The sequence below is a fragment of the Macaca nemestrina genome, chromosome 14, assembly GCF_043159975.1.
Source record: "Macaca nemestrina isolate mMacNem1 chromosome 14, mMacNem.hap1, whole genome shotgun sequence".
Taxonomy (NCBI): Eukaryota; Metazoa; Chordata; class Mammalia; order Primates; family Cercopithecidae; genus Macaca; species Macaca nemestrina.
The window spans coordinates 63,780,968-63,800,650 of NC_092138.1; the positions used below are offsets into that span (position 1 = coordinate 63,780,968).

At 50.1% G+C, this 19,683-nt stretch overlaps 1 protein-coding gene across 2 annotated transcripts in view; it reads left to right on the plus strand.

The window, feature by feature from the left end:
• The window catches only part of LOC105485688 (dynein axonemal intermediate chain 1), a 67,744-nt gene that overhangs the window by 36,360 nt on the left and 11,701 nt on the right, over positions 1-19,683 (plus strand). For both annotated transcript variants that reach the window (XM_071077925.1, XM_011748047.2), the window contains exons 7-13: positions 187-306; positions 1,312-1,371; positions 3,302-3,436; positions 7,199-7,283; positions 10,815-10,932; positions 11,240-11,283; positions 16,757-17,004. In XM_071077925.1, the coding sequence (XP_070934026.1) occupies positions 187-306; positions 1,312-1,371; positions 3,302-3,436; positions 7,199-7,283; positions 10,815-10,932; positions 11,240-11,283; positions 16,757-17,004 (810 nt within the window). The remainder of the gene's footprint in view (positions 1-186; positions 307-1,311; positions 1,372-3,301; positions 3,437-7,198; positions 7,284-10,814; positions 10,933-11,239; positions 11,284-16,756; positions 17,005-19,683) is intronic.

Below are 19,683 nucleotides of genomic sequence, written 5' to 3' on the forward strand. Positions count from 1 at the left end.
ATGGGTAACTTGGGAAAGGAGGAGGGAGACCAAAGGTGAGAAGAGAGGCTGCAGGTGCCAATGTGTCTGGCAGCATCACACTCTCCTACCTCTTTCCTATCGCAGAACAGGACTTGCCCCATCTCCCAGTTTTCTACCACCTCCTTCTCACAGCTGAGTCCTGATCCACTGGATCTTTATTTTCAGGCAGCTGAAAAAGTGACTGAAGAAGAATTGATGACTCCTAAGCAGCCCAAGGAGCGAAAGCTCACTAACCAGTTCAACTTCAGTGAGAGGGCTTCACAGACCTTCAACAACCCTCTCCGGGTAGAGCAATCCCCACCCTAGCCCCTTTGCAGCTCTTCACTGTGCCTGGCAGGGAAGAAGCAGGCCTGACCCTGGCCCAAGCAGACCTCAGCCTGGCAGGGGTGACCGGACAACAGATGCTACAGTTTATCTCCCCAAGGAGAGCTGAGAGCATGCGTTCAGGTTTCTGTAAGCTATCCAGGCAGGAGTTTAGAGAGAGTAACATGGAGGCTAGAGCTCCCAAAACTCCACTGGGAGACTTCAACTGGATCTGGGCTTTGTAGAGGGGTAGAAATTAGGACTTGGGAGGGGAGGCCACAGTGTGTTCAGGGAACAGGAGGCCTAGGAGCCAGTTCAACTGAAGTTGATGATCTATGTGATAGACCAGCTGGCAAAGGCCAGAAAGTTCCCTGACTCATAAGAGAGGCTCCTGAGAACCAGGCTGAGGGAGCCTCTCAGGGTTTCAGGTGAGAGACTCACACGTAAGGGCAAGTTCTATAGAAATGAATCTACAGATGGAGGGCGAGGTCTACAGGGTGAGTTTTTGACAGTGCCTCGTCACCCTGTGTGGTCCCTATGCTGACATTTGGTAATCTGGGTGATACACAATGGGAAGGGGGCACATTCCCCTGATGGAGCCAGAGACTCTCATATTAGAGAGGCCTTCTCAGGGCAAGGGGTGTTAGTCTGATGGCCTGCCAGGGGCTGACCTCTATGCCCTGGCCTGGCATCCTGCAGATCTGTTCATCCCCCACTTGGACTGTGCTTTGGTTAAAATGGGCACAGTCAGGCTTCCCTGCCCCTGCTTTCTAGCTTATACTTCTTCTGAAGGAGGCCAGAATGGACACAATATGGGCTTTGAATGCATCATTCAGTTCTTCACCCAAGCCCCTCTTTACTTGCCCAGCTCTGTGTCCCACACCTCCATCAGCCCCAACCAAAATGCTTCTCTCAAAGATATACTGTTAGAATAAGTGAGAAGGAGTTGAGGGCTTTCTGTGGGTCTCCTGTTGTCTTGTTCTTTAGGATCGAGAATGCCAGATGGAACCTCCTCCCAGGACAAACTTTTCAGCCACAGCCAATCAGGTAAGACCCTGGGCCAGCCTGAAACCCCTTACCACCCACCTCTATGTATCCTTTCCTCATTTAGCAGCAAAGGCAACACTGGGTCAGGGGCTCCTCTGGCAGTCTGCCCTCCTCATCTACCTGTCTCTCTGCTCACTGTCCTGAGCATCCAGGCTCTGAACACCAGGCACATGAGACAGTAGGTCCCTATCCAGTGAGCTGTGGGCCAGCCACATGACTCAAGGGCAAGGTTGTCCAAGCTGGAAATAGGCATGGCTTCTGGATGGAGCTTCTTCCATGGCCAGGGGAGAACATTTGTTTCCATGGACTCTCTGGAACCTGTGGCACTCTGTGACTCTGTGACTGACTCCAAAGTGTTAGCACTCTGACCCTGCCCTCCCAGCAGCCTGCAGTGTTCCTGCAGCCCCCCTTCAAGTCCTCCTGGATGGCCACACTTATTTGAACAGGATATGGTGCCAGGAGACCTGATCTCAGACCTCACATTTTCTGTTCATACTTTAAGATCCTGAGCAAACCATGTCACTTTTACTGCCTCAGTTTCTTTCTCTGTAAAGAGAGGATGACAAGCTGCCTCACAGAGTTGTTGGAGGGTCTGAATGAGATAACAAAGATTGGAGTACTTTGCAATGTGGAATAGGAGACTGTGGGGGAGTTATTAAATGTAAGGTTTGCTTATCTGACCTCCAGGTGGCAGTGACTGCCCAGCTCTAGGGAGCACACGGTGTGATCAGGGGCATTTGCCCAGCCCTAGATCCTTGCTGCTTCCTCTGCTACTATCCTTGGGCTTCTCTTCCTGTCAGATCTATTTACCAAATGTTCCTTTACCTTTTGCTTACCTCCTTTTAATGCTGAGGTGTGGTCAGTGCCATAGACAGCCAGCCTGAGCCAGTATGTTTATGCCACGTCCAGGGGTAGGGGCAGGGAGATGAAGATATATACATAAAATATATATTTGAGACAAGGCCTTGCTCTGTCACCCAGGCTGGAGTGCAGTGGCACGGTCTTGGCTCACTGCAATTTCTGCCTCCTGGGCTCAAGCGATCCTCCCACCTCAGCCTCCTGAGTAGCTGGGACCACAGGCACATGCCACCACACCTGGTGTATTTTTGTATTTTTTGTAGAGATGGAGTTTCGCCATGTTTCCCAGGCTGGTCTTGAACTTCTGGGCTCAAGCAATCCACTTGCCTCAGCCTCCCAAAGTGCTGGCATTACAGGTGTAAGCCACTGTGCCTGGCCTATTTTTTTTTTAATGTTCTAGTTCAGAGTCTTTTTTTTTTTTTTTTTTTTTTTTTTGAGACGGAGTCTTGCTCTGTCCCCCAGGCTGGAGTGCAGTGGCCGGATCTCAGCTCACTGCAAGCTCCTCCTCTCGGGTTCACGCCATTCTCCTGCCTCAGCCTCCCGAGTAGCTGGGACTACAGGCACCCGCCACTTCGCCCGGCTAGTTTTTTGTATTTTTTAGTAGAGACGGGGTTTCACCGTGTTAGCCAGGATGGTCTCGATCTCCTGACCTCATGATCCGCCCGTCTCGGCCTCCCAAAGTGCTGGGATTACAGGCTTGAGCCACCGCGCCCGGCCCAGAGTCTTTTAAATCACCAACAAAAATGGGAACTAGCCTGATGTTTGCTCATTTGTTCTACCTGCTGGGGGCTGCATGCTAGAACAATGTTGATATGTAGCTGAAGACCCAGCCTCTGGGTTTCAGGGTATATAAGCCCAGCCCAGAGATGTCCTTAGAACTCTTTCATTCTTGTTCCAGAGCTGATTGTTAGTAGGGAAGACAGGTATTGAATACATAATTCCAATGGGCCAAGTAGAAGATGCTTGTGGCCAGGGTTAACATGACCAACTCCTTAAGTCTTGAAGGCTGAAAAGAGCTGTCTGGATAAAGATTTCACCTTATAATTGTCCTTCTCATCTCACCCTTGCCTAGTGGGAGATCTATGATGCCTACGTAGAGGAACTTGAGAAGCAGGAAAAGACCAAAGAGAAAGAGAAGGCAAAGACTCCAGTGGCTAAAAAGTCAGGGAAGATGGCCATGAGGAAGCTGACATCTATGGAGTCTCAGGTTTGGTGTTAGTTCCTACAGCTCTGCCACAGAATTTCTGAATGAGGCCTTGGCTGTCTGGGAGGGGTTCACAGATACTTAAATCAGGGGCTACTGTTGAGGTATAAATCGTTCTTTCCTTAGGGGAAGATGTGAGGAGAGCTACAACTGCCTCTAGCGTTCCATGCCTCCCCACAGTAAGATAGATCTGGAGGCTAGCAGTATTTCAGAATTATTGAGCTAGAGGGTAACAGAAGACATGTTCCTTATTGAAAGCACTATATGCCTTCTGGAAGGGCTGGGGAGTCTGCTCAGGGTGGGGGTGGGATGTGAGGATAAAGCACCACTTCCCTGGGCAAGGGCTTATAGGATTTGGGAAAGTGAGATGTTTTTTCACTTTCAGTACTTGGGTTTACTTGTGTCCTATACTGTAGGTGAATCTTCAGGGCCAGGAGCCAGATCAGAGATGATCATAGGTACCACCAATGCTAGGCCAATGGATTTGGCCACCCTGGGCTAGATTTTCCACGAAGAGCCATGTAGAAGTCATTATAAATGTCATGGTTGGGGGGCTCACTATGGGTCTAGCCAGCACAGGTTTGGGGATCATCATGGGAGTCACAGTGATGAAACTATAGGGAGTCACTGAAGGGAGGGTCGCCACAGGGAGATGCTGAAGAGCCACATTTGTCCATTTAACAGAGAGAAATCTGGATCAGGAACCAGAGTCCCATTGTGTCAGGATGGGTTTGACTTGCAGTGGCATGGGAGGGACAATGTCCACAGGAATCTGGGGACTGGTTTCAGCACCTCGGAGAGTTCTCATGGCTGCTCTGGGGGAAGTGGTTCTGCTCCACTCCAGAATTGAAGCTGGACCAGTTAAAGGAAGTGCTGCTTCCTATGCCTAAGGTGTGTCCACTCTTGCTTAATTCTGTTTCATTATCCTGATCATGTCACATTTTAGGGGAAGTTTGAGGGTCCCCTGCCTTGGCTTTATAGGAGCTGTCCCAATGCTGTTTTATTCAATCACTGACCACTGACCAAGTACCTAGTGATCGCGGTCGTGCTGGGTACTGGAACTCTGAGGTGAAAGATGGAGCCCCCGCCCTGCTACTTTGTGCAGACCCTTGGCTTCCCCTGATCCATTCTCTAGAGGTTAGAGGCTTCACAGGGGCCACTGGCCTAGGTCAAGGTTCACATGAAGATCCATCAGGGTTATGAGGTCTGTGCTGGGACCCATGGTTGCAGAAACCTCAACTATAATCACCAGGACCTAGAAACCAGAAGAAAAGTCCCTGTGGCTGAGACTAGAATCTGACCTGTGTTCTAAGCCTTGCCAGAGTTGGTATCTAACATCCTCAGGGATGAGGGACCATCCCTCTCCATCACACTGAACTCTTCCAGCTTAGCTGACTTAGAAGACTATGGTACAAGCAGATTCCAGCCCTCTGGACCAAGTCCACATGGAAGGCAGGACACCCTCCCCAGCCCCACCCAGTGAATGCCTTGGTGTGCACCCTCTCCCCAAGGCAATAATTAGAAATCCCAAGTACTGGGCCAGGCTGTCTGTGCAACACAGTGGGAGAGGCAGTCACCTTCCCCATTGCCCAGGCCCAGTACTTGAGAAGAATGACATCGCTTCCTCAAAGAACGGGGTCTGATTATGTGGATAGAAAATTCAAATGTGCTGGAGGGGAGAAAAGATAAAAACTTCATGATATCCTATAGGAAGGGCCTCCTTGGTGGACCTCAGCTCTCTGTCTCATTAATGATTTGGGTGAACTCACAGAAATCAATGCACATTTGTCTGATCTGAATGATTAGGTAGGAAAGGAGGAAAGAGCTCACAGGCTGCAAGTTCAGTCAGAACCAACACAGATATGTGACTGCTCCAGTAGCATAGTAGCTGGGACAAGGGAGGTGACAGCCCACAACAATCTCCTCAGAACACAACTGGAAACCTACATCTCCCAGGGCCAGGAGAGGAGTGGTCAGGCTGGGGAGGCACTGGCTGGCTGTGTGGGTCTGAGAGCATGGACCCTGGAGCCTACAGACCTGGATTTATATCTTGGCTTTGCCATTTTTTAGCTCAGTTTTTCTGAAACCTCAGTTTCTTCATCTGTAAAGATACCCTAATGATACTTGCTTTGCAAGATTTTCATGAGAACCCAAGATAATACAAGGGCAGCCCCTAACATAACACTTTTGTGCTACTGATCAATAAATGGCAGCTGTTGTTATTGATATGCCATGTCATAACTGATGGAGCTGGGAGGAGTCACCCGAGGAAGTGCTGACTTGAGGGCATGTGGCTGTGTTCTCCTACATCAAAGGAGCTATCACCAAGCATCCAATTTCTTGTGGCCAGAGGACAGAGTTGGGTCCCATAGGTAGAAGATGCAGGGGGTAGTATCAGCTAACTGGCTGGCTATCTGGCCACAGAAAACACTGCCTGACCTGGGGAGAGTCACACTTGCCAGGAAGCTGCTAAGGGGAGAGGATTCCTGCTCTGGGTCAGAGAATAGACAGCATAGCTGGAACCAGGTGAACTCTGAGGTCTGTGACTGCAAGACTCCAATTAATGTCCTCCTTGATCAGTTTTCTAAGGTAAACTTGGAGTCTCTTTCAGGCGTGGCAAAAGGTCCTCAAAGGTCAGTTCCCCAGAATTGACTTCATAACCCTCCGCTGCACTACTCTGCATGTTTCCTCTGACACCATCACCACTGGGAGCTGGGTTAAACACTAACATGTATTATCACATTTCACCATCACAATGACCTGATGAGGCAGATGCCACCATCTGCCCCCACTTACCAGGAGGACTCTAAGACTCAGAGAAACTAAGTAACTTGCCAGAGGTTGCCACTGAGTTCTAATTTTGGTGGGATGGGATAGGAGTGCAGGTCTGTGTGGCTCTAGAACCCATCCTTTTAACCGCTACCTGACACTGCTGTTTCTGAGACATCGAATCCTTGGGAGCCATGGGGCTGGCCCCCTGGCCTCACCTGGAAGGGCTGCCCATTCAGCTGGCTCACTCCTGCCACCTGCCCTAAACCCTCTGGGCCTTTCCTGTCAGTCCCAAACTCTTTGCTCTTCTGTCAGCCTGCCAAGCACCTCTTCTTGGGGATTTAAGGAATTTCATACAATGGCAAGCTTCCTTTTGGTTCAAGATGAGTCACGTTTTCCTGACGTTAAGCTTCCTGCTTTCTCATTGGTCTGGGCTATGGGGAGGGTCTGGAAATAGGAATTTCAGTTCTGCCTTGTACTCCATGTATATAAGCATGTCTCTCCCCTCTTTGGGCCTTGGTGCCTTCCTCAGCCTTTGAGTAAGGGCTAAAACCAGATGACCTCTGAGGCCTTTAATGGGAGTCTGTCACTCTCTGAGCTGGTACAACTTTTCTGTCTCCACCAAAGAAGGCTCCAACCTGCCCTTGTCTGCTTTCTGCTGCAGACCCTTCCTGGGCTCTCTTCAATGCCCTGTCTTGTGCTCAGAGATAGGCCTTCTCAAAAACAAGTCCAGAATGAAAGCATGAAGCAGGTTCTACCCAGGGACCAAGTATATCAGCTCAGACCCTTTGTGCCACTTGTGAGGTAGGAGTTCCTAGAAGAGGGTAGTGGCATGAGCTGGGTCTTGAGGTATGCAGAGAAACGTGTACAGAGCTATCTGGGGTGAGTAGTGTCAGAGAGGCACTGCTGAATCAATTACAAGTGTGACATGGCTCAGGACATATGACCTTGCCAAGTGCTGGTTTATGAGGACCTGAAGTTTCTATATCCCCACAGACTGATGATATCATCAAAGTGTCCCAAGCTGCTAAGATCGTGGAGCGGATGGTCAACCAGAATACATACGATGACGTTGCTCAAGGTAAGAAGTTGAAGTTCTGGCAACCACTCTTATTGTCTGTATTAAAAAATTCTCATAAAAGCTTGAGTTATTTGGGTGTCTCGTGCTAGGTCCTATAGGTGCAAGCAGAGAAAAAATAATCCCTCTGTCCTCTGGATGTCACTGGGGAGACAAGACTTATGTGGATTAACCATGACTGATGGCATTAGAAACAATGTATATACTGATGAGATCTGGAAATGGTGCAGCAAAGAATACCTGCACATTGATCCAATCTCATCTTCCTGATAACCCTGGGAGGCAGGCAGAGCAGAAACTTGCTCATACTCTACACATGAGGAAGCTAAGGCTAAGGTCACCTGACTAGTGAGCGGCAGAGAGGGCCCAAACGGGTCTCGAGCTTCCTCATTCTATGCTCTGTCCTCTACTCAGTGCACCTTGGGAATGCTATAAATGTCGAAATGTATGGGGTAGACAGAAACCACTCTGGGGATCCTCACGTAGGAGAGAAGGAAAATGAGGGATGAGTGTGAGTAGTTATGGAAGGCTTTAGAGAGGGCTTAGCCAGATGCCAAGGGAGAAGCAGAGTGTGAGAGAGAAGATAGCTACAGGGAGGATGTTCTGGACAGGGATGGCATGAGCAGTGTCTTGGCAGTGAAACCGAATAGGAATGCACTCTGGGGACAAGGGGCAGCAGGCTCCCTGACCCAAACAGGGGCTTCATTGAAAAGAGGTGAGAGTTCAGGCAGAAGAGGTTGTTAGAGCCCATGTATGAAGGGCCTTGAATATCATGCAAGGAATATGACCTATCTCTGCAGACAGTTCGGAGAACTGAAACTTTCTAGGCAGGGACATAGCCCGATGAGAGCAAGGCTGGAAGAGGATGTGATTGGGTAGAATATAGTGCAGAGGTGAAGGTGAGGCTCAAGTGTGGGGTAGAATGGGCCTTACCATACCTGACCTAACCTGTGTCTTAAGGGATGGAGAAAAGGGAACAGTTATAATTGTGAGAAACAAGCTCCAGCATTCACTGGGAGTAGCCTGTGTGTCAGGCATTGTGCTATGTGATTTACATGTTATTATTTTGTTTGTTCCTGACAGCCACACTGTGAGGTGAATACCATTATTATCTCCATTTTATAGATGAGAAACTCAGGCTGGGATGTTGCCACTTTTTCAAAGTCACAGCTAGTGTGAGGTGTGAGTGGCAGCATCAGAACTCGAACACAGGCCCCTTGGATCCATTGCCTAAGCACTTTGCCGCTAGGCTGCAAAGCCACTGAGCTGGAAGAGGCGTTTCAAGTAAACACCCTCAATAGATCTATCCTGGTGATTAATTAGTGATGAGGTGAAGAAAGAGACTGATTCAGAAATGCTTAAATCCTGGGGGCCTGGGAAATTCTGGTGTCTTTGACAGTGTCAGGGAAATGGAATCCTTCCCATGGCATGAACAGCACATTCCCAAGTGGCTTGTATTTCCCTAAGAGGTTGTGCATTTATTTGGAGCAGCTGCCTTCCCAGAGTTGGCAGCTCCTCGATGCTGGCTGGTCTCCTTTGCTGACAGCCTAGGGCTCTTCTTGGTGACTTGATGCTCATTGCTCACCCATGGGACACAGAAACCAGGGCTGCCAAAACCAGCAGCCTAAACAAGCCCCCTCGTTATCATTCAGACTGGAAAACGACCTTGAGTGCTTTTCAAAGCTGTCAAAGAACACAGCAGCTGTGAATGAGTTTGTCACTCACACAGCGTGGCTTCCTGAAACCCAGCCTCTGCAAGTGGCCCACCAAAGGGCTGCAAACCTGATTAATATCCATGGAGAAACTGGCCTTGGTGAACCACTTTCATTTATAAGAACACAGTCACATAAAAATGCATTGAACTTTGATTTTTTTAATTGCATACTCTTTTCCCTTTGGGAAAGTGTAATCATGCAGGAGACATGAAAATAGAGAAGTGTTACCAATTAATCTCTGCTCTGAATTCAAGTATTTTCAAAGATAACCCAAGCTGGGGAATCTCTGATGTAATCAAGGCTCACGCCTCTCTGACCACTTGAATCTTTTTTGTTCTGAGACATTTTTGAGGTTTGAGTGAAGTCCCACAACCTCAAGGTATGGGTACTATAGGAGATGTCAGGGTAATGCCTGGGCATGTTCTTGGCTTCACTGAATGACAAGATTCATTTTCTAATTGGTCACCCTTTGTCAAAAGAAGATCAAGAACTACTTCACTTCTGTTAATGGATTTCACTGCATTCTTTAAACAGTTGTTGGTTGTCTGTTTTGTGGCTGGCCCTGTGCTAGGCACTGGGGACCCAGAGAATATATATGTGTCCTGCTCTCCAGGATCTGTCTGGTGGGGGAGAACAGGCAAAAAGGATAAACAGAGGCAATCTAGTGTGACAGATGTTTCAGTAGAGGAGAGGCAGGGCTGGAATAGAGGAAGAAATTAACTCCGCTCAAAAGAAAATGAAGACCTCACAGATGAGGAGGAGTTTGATCTGGATCTGGAGTGAGTAGGAGTTTGCCAGGAAGAACAGGACATCTTAGACATGGAAAACTATGTAGAAAAACACAAAACAGGAGACAACTGCACTCATTGGCATGATTTGATATGGAGGGGACATGGACAGCTGATAGAAATAACGTGGAAGTGCCAGCCAGGAGCCTTGGTTTGATCTCCTCTGCAAGGGGAGCCATTGAGGGGGTTTCGGTGGAGTGAGGAAAGGGGTGTGGTGAGGTGCCTTGTTTGTACTCACTCTGATTGTTCTGTGAAACAAGGGTTGGAGGAGGAGTTACTGGAGGTAGGAGACCAGTTAGAGGGATATTGTCATAATACACATGATGGATGTTGGGGCCTGAACCTGGGCAGGGACTATGGGTTTGGACAGAAGCGAACGAATTAAAAAGATAGAAGAAAAATATGAGAAATTATGGAAACAGATCAGTCAAGGATTACTCATTTCTCGTTTAGACAAATGGGAGGATGGGGCATCTAACTTAAAGAAAGTGAGAGGCCAAGACAATTTTGTGGGCAGGAGATGAAGTTGAGTTCAGAGAACCCATGGGGGATCTAGGCAGCTTCATTATAGGGAGGCTTGGCTGTGGATATGAAAATGGGCTGCACTTTAGAGATTTAGGAGGCAGAATTAATAGAACTATTAATCAGCCCCTGGCAGCTGAACCCTTGAAATTTGGCTGCTCCAAATGGAGCCTCCTGAAGTGCTAGGGAAACACATGGGAACAAGGGCTGCGAACCCGGGATTTTATCCATGTAGACATGGCTGGTGTGTTGTAATGTACCTCCAACAACGACAGTAACAATAGCTAACACAAAGAGCTTACTATGTGCCAGGCATTTTTCTAAGCTCTTTGCATATATTAACTCAATTAATATATCCTCACAACAACTCTGAGATAGGTAGTATTATTATTCCCACTCTAAAACAGAGGCTCATTGTTTTGCCCAAGGAGGTACAGACAGTAAGTGGTGGACCTGGGTTTGCCATAAAGCGGCAGTCCCAGGGCCGACTCTGCCTGTGTGTGTTTAAGATTTTAAGTACTATGAGGATGCGGCTGATGAATACCGAGACCAGGTGGGTACCCTGCTGCCGCTCTGGAAGTTCCAAAATGACAAAGCCAAGCGCCTGTCCGTCACCGCCCTCTGCTGGTAAGTATAGGCATTGCAGCAAACCCAGAGCCCCTGAGTGCCCTCTACATCCCAAACCCCCAGTACCCCCTTCTGCACTCAACCACCTTGAGTATGACATGTGACAGTATGGAAAAATATGGAACTTGGATTCTTATGGGATTGCAGGACCACCCGCAGGACTCCCAGGTGGTGAGGTCCTAAGCTGGAGAATAGATGTCTGTAGTATAGTTAGGTACCAGTGCCCACAGGAAGGCCCTTGTCCACAGGAGGGCCATGTTCATTTCCTATGCCAATGGATTCTTTTTTTTTTTTTTTTTTTTTGCAGGAATCCAAAGTACAGGGATCTGTTTGCAGTGGGCCATGGCTCTTGTAAGTGATCCGGCTATTCATTTATTTGCTCATGTAAACAGCAAACACTAAGTACCTACTCTGTACAGAGCTCTTTGCCAGTTGTAAGAAACACAAAGACAACTGCCCGCAGGGCGCTCACAGTCTAATGGGGAAGACCCACAATCCTACTGGCAATTAGTGCTGGATGAAGGAAATACTCTAAACTGAATGTGCCAATGGAGCCTTGAAGGAGTTATTCTGGTGAAGAAAGAGGGGAGAACACTTCTGGCAGAGGGACCTGCACATGCAAAGGCTTGGAGACATGACAAATATGGCAGAATATGAAGCTGCTGGGGGCGGCCAGGGTCAGCCCTCAAAGGGCCCGGTAAGCCATTCCAAAAAGCTTGGACCTTCTCCTGAGGGGAAACCACTGAAGGAATTCAAGGACAGGGACATGACTAGTGCAGGGAGGAATTGCAGGCATTGCAGGCCTGAGACTGGAGGCAGGAAACCAGTTAGGAGACTGATACAGGTATCCCAAGGAGAGATGGTAGGACCTTAACCACCCGGTAGAGTGGGGATGGAGGCCCCCTTTCCTGCCTTCTCCTCAGGCCTTCCTGACTGGGTGGGTGGGGGTGTGGGATGGGATCCCCTGAACCTTGGGAGCCCACTGCTGTCCAGAGTGTGCCCACCCCTGCCAGTTACCCACCTGAGGCAGGAAGGCAGCACAGTGGAAACTGTGTCCAGGTGATGTGCTTTCCCTTCATGTTACTTGGTCCCAGAAGAAGCCCCTAGTGCTGTGCTGGCCTGGACATTCCCCCTTCCCAACGGGAGAGGGCCCTACACTTCGCAGTAGTCTCGGCTCCCCAGTGCTAACAGCTTGTTCTCTGGCTGGGAGGATCAGCTTCTGCAAACACAAAAACCTTTCCATTCTCCAAGCTGCTGCTGGCTGGCAGGCATACAAGCTCCCAGTCACTGCCCCTCAGACTGCCTGTCCGCCCATTCTTTGACCAGGGTGGGGAGGGGGAGGGGGTGTTTGTCATTCCTCTCAGGGAGGAGACCTTGGAGCTGCTCCCAGTCTTGTGGTCTGGGCCGCCTTTGAGGATGCCCTAAATGCCTGCTTTGTGTCCCCACTCCTGAGGGTGGGCTGCTGCCAAGTGGGAAGTGCCCTCCCCCTCTGGCAGGGAACTAGCACATTCCTCCCCCTCTGCTGCAGCTACTGGGCCTGGAACAGGGCCTGGGGGTCGGGTTGGGCAGGCCCTCCCAGGAGTGGGTGTGGACCCCCTGTGAGGCTGCTCTCAGCCCAGGCTCTCTGCTCAGGACTGAGGCAGGGGTGTTGGGGTTGCTCCCCAGAAGGTAGGAGGAGAAACTGCTTTAGTTTTCACCCCATTCTTCCCCGACCCAGGTTCAGAAGTAGGCTCAGCTGGTTGGGGTCATGTGGAGGCTGTCATGGGTGCTGGGGTCTGGGCAGCCTTGGGCAGGAGCAGTAGAGTAGGTCACCTCCCACCAGCAGATGACCTCGAGCCTGACAAGCCCAGCAATGTCCTTTGGGCAGGTACTTACCTGAGAACGGTCTCTTTGTCTTTCCTTGATCCTGTTAGCTACATCCACGTGCCTGAGTGGTACCCATCGTCAGCTACAGTCTTGGGGGTGGGGGTGTCACTTTCCAGTGACACCTGGGGCCAGAAGCCTCTCTGAGCCTTGGTTTCTTCATTGGTGACACGGAAAGGCTGACAACCTGCCAGGCCTCCATTCCAGGGCTATTGTGAGGTACGCTTGAGAGAGAAGAAGTAAACATGCTGCAAGCGGAGGAACCACCTACACATAAAGGACAATCATTGCTGATTTGTCTGTCATTCTTTCCCCTAGCTTTCCTGCAGTACCCTCAGGGGGCCCGAGCAGAGAAGAGGGGTGTGGAGACAGAGGGGAGTCTCCTAGGGAGCAGGGCCCAGTGGCAGCAGCAGTGGTATTTGCTTTTGCTGTCACTGGCTTGGGGATTGTTGGCCAGCTTTCAGATGAGCATCTATTCTCCAGAGCCTTGCATATCTCAGAACCACCTGCAGAGGCCTGAATAGAGCCAGGCTGGGTGGAGACTCAGGAAGGCCCCTGCATCCATCCTGAGCTTGCTTCTGGGAGTCCCATGCTCTTGAGTGCCTCCATGGGAGAAAGAGGGCAAAGCTAGGGCAGACAGAAGGCACCCTAGCTGCTGGATGGGATCACTATGAGGAGCAGCTGGTCTCCCCAGCATCCATCACACTGTCTTTGGAAGCTCCCAGATACTACCCTCCCATAATCAGATTTTGCCTCATGAGGACAAACACTGGAGTGAGAATTTGGGTTTGATGTTGGATTTGACTCTGGTGAGCTGAGTCTAGACCTCATAAACCTCCTTTTTATGGTATTCCCAGATATTTATTCTGTGACTCAGCCAAATAAAATTTTGGCAGGCGTAGGTATATACCCTAGGAAGGACTGGGGCCAGTCCCTCATTTCTGGCTGGGACAAGCCAGGTTGGTTGGAGCCAGCCAGGAACAAGCAGGTAGAGAAAAGGGAATCTGGGCAATGTCCTGCAACAGCACAGAAACATCCCCACGTGCTTCCCCACTATAGCTGCTGGGTAGCAGGTAGTGAGCACAATAGGCTGCTTAAAGGGCAAAGATTGGGATCCCCCCTAGGGCCAGGCTCCATGTGCCCAGCAGAGTGGAGAAAGAGGCTGTCAGTTGGTATAAAGCAGGTGGAGGAAGGTTAGAAGGTAAAGGAACTAGCCCAGGAAGAGATGGCCTTGGGACTGCTGGGATGCAATGATGTCAGCTGGCTGTACTGATGCAGTCCTTTCCAGCCCATTAGCCAATTCATAGCAGGGAAACAGGGACTTCTCATGGTCTGCCAGGCATGGATGGTGGAACAGATCAGGATGCTCTGTGTGGTCCTGAGGCTTTCACACAGGAGATAGGGCAAGAAGCTTCCCAGAGAGCCACGCATTGGAAGAGCAGGGGAGCCAGCTGTCCCCCAGCCCAGCCTCTCTCTGGGGATAGCACCCTCAAAAGGGGCCACTGTCAGGCTCTTAAGTCCCAGCTCTAAATCCCTTCCCACTCTGTCCCACCACATCCTGGCCTGTCCCTGGGCCTGCCCAGGCCAGAGATACACTTTTAGGGATTTAAATCTTTCCTGATCATTTATTTGTCAGCTTCACTAATTAAGCAGTGTTAATTTCATTTACCGAAAATGGAAATTCATCCACCTCATTTCTCCTCATTCATCCTCCACACACAAAATCCATCACTCCTCGGCTGCAGGCTGCGTAAAATTTACAGGACTAATTATGTTGTCAGGTCTCTTTGTAAATACAGTCCGTAAAGGCCACTGTGCTTGCTGGGTGGTAATGCAAGGGCATTCCTGTTGTTAGTTTAATTACTGGTTAGTTATTTAGGTTCTCAAATGTTTGCCTCATTTTCCCTAAATCAAATTAAATGTCCCGCTTGATATATTCTGTCTCTAAGGTCTTGCTCTTATTTCCACACTGTTTAAATATTACTTCTAATCTAAAGAGAGTGCCTGGAAAAGCCCAACTGCTCGAGAGGCTGAGCCCAGCCTGGCACCATGGCCTCTGGGCCATGCTTGAGGTTTTGAATCCTCTAGCAACTGATACCCTTCTTTAGAGCAGCGTTGGGCTGGTCCCCTGCCTTTGGAAATTGTGAAAGTCCTAACACAAGGGGCATTTTTGTTCCTGGAGTCGACGGTGGCAAGGCTGAGGTATGGGAAATGGAGAGAGGGTTTCATTATTGTCATCAGAAGGGCGGAGGAGCATTGCATCCATCCAGCTGACTTCTAGAGGGACGGCTTCCAAATCATCCCAGAAAAAAAGTACCATCTATGGGAGGCTGTCTCTCTGATTCCTAAAAGTAGGTTTGGGTCAATTTTCCCTAAATGTCTACTATACAAGTTTCCTGTTGCTGCTGGAATAAACTACCACAAATTTAACGGCTTAAAATAACACAAAATTATCATACAGTTCTGTAGGTCAGAAGTCCAAAATAGGTTTCACAGAACCAAAACCAGGTGGTAACAGGGCTGCATTCCCTCTTGAGGCTCCAGGGGAGCAGCCCTTTCCCTGCCCTTTCCAATTTCTACAGGCTGCCCACATTCCATGGCTTGTGGCCCCCTTCCAGCAAGCAATCGAATCATTCTGACATCTGCTTCTATGGTTACATCTCCTTCCCTGACTCTCCTGCCTCCCTCTTTCCCTTATAAGAACCCTTGTGATTACATTGAGTCTACCCAGATAATCCAGGATAATCTCCTGCATCTCAAGGTCTTTCACCTAATCAAATCTGCAGAATCCCTTTTGCCATGAAAAGTGACATATTTACAGGCTCAGGGGATTAGGATATGGACGTCTTTGCAGGGGGGCCTTATTCTGCCTACCACACGCCCCCTCCAAGTGCCTCTTGCATGACTTAATAAGGGAGTCATTAAACAGCTGCTGTCTTGGAGCCAGTCCTGGGTTAGACTCATTTAGGACAGCACAGTAAGAGAGGAAGCCTGCTGTCAGTGGCTGGCCTGGTATCCTTGTCTCTGTAGCTTGGCATCTACTTCCTCCTGTCCACTGACCTGGCCTGATGCCCCTACATGCCCTCTGCCTTAGCAGAGTGCCCCCAGGTAGGGGGCTGCACTAGCCTTCCACCTTTCCAGCTCCGGCTCCCCTGAGCTTGGTGAGGAGGCTGGGAGGACCGAGCTGGTGGCAGGAGGCTGGGACTATATTCATGACTACATATCAGGATGAGCGCCAAGTACACAGAAAATGAAAGAAAGAGTGGGAGGCACTCCCTTGACATGGGGCTGGTGGGGAGAAGGGCCTCTGCTGAGTGGTCCATTGTTGATCGCCAAAAGTTGTGCCCAGGCCAAGTGGGCCTGTGGAAGCCTGACTGGCTGGCCTGGGACTTCTGGATTTGGGGACCATGCCTAGATTTAGGGCTCAGGCTGAACCTGGGACTGTGGGGATATGCTCATAGGTGGCTAGTTTGGGACTCACTGTAGACAATTCCATATTAGTTCAAGTTAGCCTGTACTTGACTGGGGGGAGGGGTACATGGGCATTATCGAGGCATCTGTGGAAAGCTGCCTGCCCTGGGCTGGGCATCCAAACCCCCTCTGAGGCTGTTGCTCCTTCCCAAGGTCACACACCTTCTTCACTTAGCAGCTCTTTGAGCCAGCGTCCCCCTTTCCTGCACCTCGGGGAGAATTAGGAGAATAAACCTGGTCTCCTTGATTGGTTATTGGATCCTTCCATGATCTCTGAGAAGGGAAAGGTCACATCTCATAATTCCACTTCACAGATGGAAAAGATGAAGCCCAGAGAGGAATCCCACACTCCGACAGATGCAGAGCAGAGCAGAGCAGAGCAGAGCAGAGCAGGGCAGGGCTTGCCCATCTAGTGGGGTAGGGGTGAGGAGGCTTCCCCAGGCAGGGCAGTTGGATCTTCCAACCTCAGCCGCCCATCTTCCCTGGGCAGATGACTTCATGAAGCAGAGCCGGGGCATGCTGCTGCTCTATAGCATGAAGAACCCCAGCTTCCCTGAGTACATGTTCAGCAGCGACAGCGGCATCATGTGTCTCGATATCCACGTGGACCACCCCTACCTGGTGGCAGTGGGCCACTATGATGGCAACGTGGCCATTTACAACCTCAAGAAGCCCCACTCCCAGCCCTCCTTCCGCAGCTCAGCCAAGTCTGGCAAGCACTCGGACCCTGTGTGGCAGGTCAGCCTGGAACCAGGATGGGAGGGGTGGGGATGGGAGCAGCATGTGGGCCTGAGGCCACTGAAGGAGGGAGGGAGCTTGGGGAGGAGAGGACCGCAGGCAAGAGATGAGGATGGTAGGTACCATCAGGCCAGGATCTGGGTGTCAGAAAAGGCAGAAAAGGGCAGAAGGTGAAAATCAGGAGGCAAGAGGGTCTCCAGTGTGAGCTGGGGCCCGGGCCCCATCTGTTTGCAGAGGGTCTCTTGGATGTGGCGATCAGTAACTCAGAAGACATAGCTGGAAGCCTCCAGGGCCTGATAGGCCCCAGCTGAGTACAGTGGGCCTTTGGACAATGTGGGAATGAGGGACACTGACCCCCACACAGTCAAAAATCTGTGTATAACTTTGGAGTCTTCAAAAACGTAACTACTAATAGCTCACTTTTGACCAGAAGCCTTACTGACAACAGTCAAATGATACATATATTGTGTGTTATGTATATTTTATATACTGTATCCTTATAATTGGGCAAGTAGAGAAAAGAAAATATGTTATTAGGAAAATCATAAGGAAGAAAAAACATTTATTGTTCATTAAATGTAAGTGGATCATCACAAAGGTCTTCTTCCTCATCATCTTCACACTGAGGAGGCTGAAGAGAAGGAAGAGGAGGGGTTGGTCTTGCTGTCTCAGGGATGGCAGGGGCAGAAGAAAACCTGTGCATAGTTGAACCCATGTAGTTCAAAGTCACGTTGGTCAAGGGTCAATGTATGTTAAAGACCAGGTCCTTGTCTACAAGCTTCCTCAACTCCCCACAGGGCTTTCCTCTGCCATCTGGGCTAGATTTGGGGAAACTCCCAGGCAGGGGTGGCTGCTGCTGGTTGCCTGCCCTTGGGTGGGACTGTAAGGCCTGGTAGGCAGGTCTGCCCCTGAGCCTCTCTGTAGCACCCCCTCTTCTCCAGACATGCCTAGAGTGGTAGGTGGGGCCTCTGCAGAAGTCTGATACCAGCCTGGAACCATTACCTGGACATTGGGGCTGCATTTCACCCTGACTGTGTTTCCCATCATATTCCACGGGGAGTAGATTTCAGTTTCACTCTCAGAGGGTCTCTTAGTTGTGGCGTTGCGGGCCCTTCTTTATTGTATCCCAAAGGTCCCCTTCCTTCAAAGGCTGTGTACTCTTTTTCCATGGGCAGGTCTGGGAGGACCTAAGGATGAATTTCTGCCTCAAGTTGCTCAAGGTCTCTGGGCTCATCAGGCAGCACTGGGACTCTGTCTTCTCTTCTTTTGATTCCCTCCTGCCCTGAGAGTCTGCAGGCAAGCTCTGCACTCCTGCCTCTTATGGCCCTGAGCTCCCTGAGACATGTGGACACCTTCCCCAGCACTGACAGGCCTGAGCAGAGGGAGGACTGCCCAGGCACAGGGGCAATGGTGCCCTCTCAGCTTTATCCTTTACCCAGAGCCTGGGGCAGAGGGTGGGAGGGAGGCATCTCCTCCTGCCATACACCCTCCCCAGCTACTCTCCAACAAAGCAGAGACCAGAGGTTGCAGCCTCAGGAGTTTTCTCCACCAAAAAGTCCACCTCCCAATTCATCACCAGGCCTTCCAGACACATGTAGGTCTCTAGACTGGGGGAGGATCTCTGTAGAAACTTTAAAACTCATGGAGAGGGAAAAAGGCTTGTCTTGACCATACCAGGCCCAGCCCTGCCCCTGCTTTTCTAGCTCAGCCCAGGGCCAAGTGCAGAGCATCTCTGGTTGGCCTGACCACTCTCCTTCCTCAAGCCAAGCAGAAGGGCAGAGGCCCAAGCCAACCACCCTACTCCTACTCTGCTATGTCCTGGAAATCAAATAGCAGATTGCAGGGAAAATGGGGCATTGTAAAGAACATTATTGCTTTCACTGAGCAGGTCCCAGGAAGACAGGAACTCAGGGGACAGGGAAGCCTTCTGCTCTGCTATCCTGCCAGGAAAACAGGGCTGCTGACTTTGCAAAATGGAAGACTCAGGTTCTTGTATAGAATCATGGCATGTGACATGGGCAGGACCCGCCTGTCTCTCACCTGTTTACTCACATCCTGTTCTCTTCTTTTCTTCTCATTCCTTCCTCCCTCATTCATTCACTTACTCATTCATACATTCAGTAACTCCTCCCCGTGTGCTCCTCTGGTTGATCTCTGGAGTTCCTACTGGGGAGATAACCACAGCCACAGGCTGACCAGGGCAGGGCAGTATGCTAAGTGCTAAAGTAGAAGTGTGCAAGGAGGGGCACCCACATTGTCCTGGGCGGGGACCGGGGGTGGAGGGTTGGGCAGGTCTTTCTAGAGGAAGCAACACCTGAGCTGGATTGTGAGGGAGGAGAAAGAGTTAGTGAGATGAAGAAGGTACAAAGGGATCACATGTGCAATGACATGGGGCACCAAGCAGAGTAGCCTGTTGGGAAGTGACACATCATTTGAAGCACCCTGCGCTTATCTATTAAATTAAGATGCTTGGACAGTGTACGTCCGTGGTTTCAAGCAAAGTGTTCATGCAGAAGCCCTATATATTAAAAAGATGAGAGTGGTGCTCGAGTAGGACCCGGGCCCTGCTTGCTTAAGGGTCCCCTATTTTCACTCCCTCTACCCCTGAGCATAGTTTCAAAATTGCTGCCCAACCATCAGAGAGTTTGGGGCAGAGGAGTAACACAGTCATGTTTGTCT